This window comes from Nicrophorus vespilloides, unplaced genomic scaffold (genome assembly GCF_001412225.1).
Source record: "Nicrophorus vespilloides isolate i.1.1-1 unplaced genomic scaffold, Nicve_v1.0, whole genome shotgun sequence".
NCBI lineage: Eukaryota > Metazoa > Arthropoda > Insecta > Coleoptera > Silphidae > Nicrophorus > Nicrophorus vespilloides.
In genome coordinates, this window is record NW_017097645.1 from 1 (window position 1) to 1,785 (window position 1,785).

At 48.7% G+C, this 1,785-nt stretch overlaps 1 protein-coding gene across 1 annotated transcript; it reads right to left on the reverse strand.

The window, feature by feature from the left end:
- Positions 1-184: 184 nt before the first annotated feature.
- On the reverse strand, positions 185-1,779 carry LOC108560626 (2-hydroxyacyl-CoA lyase 1-like). Its single transcript, XM_017918257.1, has 3 exons — positions 1,082-1,779; positions 602-1,023; positions 185-542 (listed from the first exon to the last, which is right to left on the reverse strand). The coding sequence occupies exons 1-3, from the start codon at positions 1,652-1,654 to the stop codon at positions 323-325; spliced, it is 1,215 nt and encodes a 404-aa protein (XP_017773746.1). The 5' UTR covers positions 1,655-1,779; the 3' UTR covers positions 185-322.
- Positions 1,780-1,785: the final 6 nt, after the last annotated feature.

Genomic DNA, 1,785 nt, shown 5'->3' on the forward strand with positions numbered 1-1,785 from the left:
TTTTGACGTTTCTGGAATGTGTGGAATGTTTGCTTTTTGACGTTTGTGGAATGTTTGGAATTTTTTGACGTTTTTTGATTTTTTTTTCTTGCTTTAACTTTAATCAAAGGAATGTTTAGAATTTGAAATTTTTTATTTTTGCTTTTAAACCTAAGTATAACACAAATAATTTAATGTTTGAAAATGCATTTCGATAATTCATTTATTGCCTTTAATACCAAAATCCAAAAGTAACATTTTAATTCCCTTAAGAACGCATTTAATGCGAGTTATACGCGTTTTGTTCCCAAAACAAACAAACAAACAAAAAACTGAAAGAAAATCAGAGTTTGGATTCGGTGAGCCACGCGAAGGTCTGCGGTTTTCTGTCTGCCGTCGGACTGATGACAACGTTGATCATCGTCGGTCCTTGGGTATCGGCCAAACACTCCTTCAACGACTTCTGCAGTTCAGGGATGGATTTGCACAGATGTCCACGTTTGCCAAACAGTTCCATCATCTTCTCGTAGCGCGTCACAGTCGATAAAATTGTCGGTGGAATGCTATAATTACAAAATGTAATCCATACGTAATTACTATTACTATTTATTTTGATGATTACGTGGTTGTCGGTTCGGAGTCGTCTTTGATCTCGTTGTAGAGTTGCTCATCGACGCCACCGTAAATTCCCGAATTGTTGACGACGAGGATGACGATGGGCAGTTTGTATCTGTAGATGGTCTCCAGTTCCATTCCGGAAAATCCGAAAGCGGAGTCACCCTCGACGCAGATCACCCTCTTCGTGGGTTCGTGATGGCGACAATAGAGGGCGGCGGCGATAGCGAACCCTAAACCTACGCCCATCGTGCCGAAGGTTCCCGCATCCAAACGATGTCTTGGCAACCGATTCAAAAGCATCGACCTGCCGATGTCCATGGTATTCGCACCCTCGCTCACTATGATGCAATCTTTCGGTAGCATCTCTTGTACGTGATGGAACACCGCGTAATAGTTCAGCGGCGTCGACACGTCCATCGACATCGCCTACGAAAAATAAACAATTTGAAGAAGATAAAGAAGGGTCGACGAGATACACACTCACCTGCACGCCCTTCCTGTTAGACTCGCACTTTCGGCGCAGATCGCGCCACCAATCGGAAGCATCGTTGAACTTGAAACCACTTCTGGCGATGGCCTCCAGCAACATCTTCGTCGCTGGTTTCAGATCCGACTGAATGGCCACCGAGGATTTAACACTGTTGTGCAATTCCTCTGGACAGATGTCGATCTGGATGACCTTGACGTCTGCGTTGAAACGGGGCGACCGTCCGAAATGCAGGATCCAGTTGAGGCGAGCGCCCAATAGAAGAACGACGTCGGCCTGCTGAAGCGCCATCGATCTCGCCGGACCAATGAAATTCGGCGACAGATCGGAGACCACTCCCTTGCCCATCGGCGTCGCGAGGAACGGCAAATTCGAGCGGCCAATCAGATCGTTCGTCTCGCGCTCGGAGCGCGCGTACGCCGCCCCCTTTCCGACGATCACCAGCGGACGCTTGGCGCTCGCCAGGACTTTCATCGCTTGCTCGATCAACGCGGGATCCGGATAGGCGACCGGTATTTCCGGTGTCGTGTACTGCGCCGGAAGTGGCTCCTCGATCCTAACCTGCAGCATGTTTCCGGGGAAATCCAGGTACGCCACTCCGGGCCTTCCGAACTTTGTATGTCTGACCGCCTTCTCCACGTGAAGCGGAATAAGTGAGGCGCTCGGAGGACGCGCCGCGTATTTGCAGTAAGGCCTAGCCA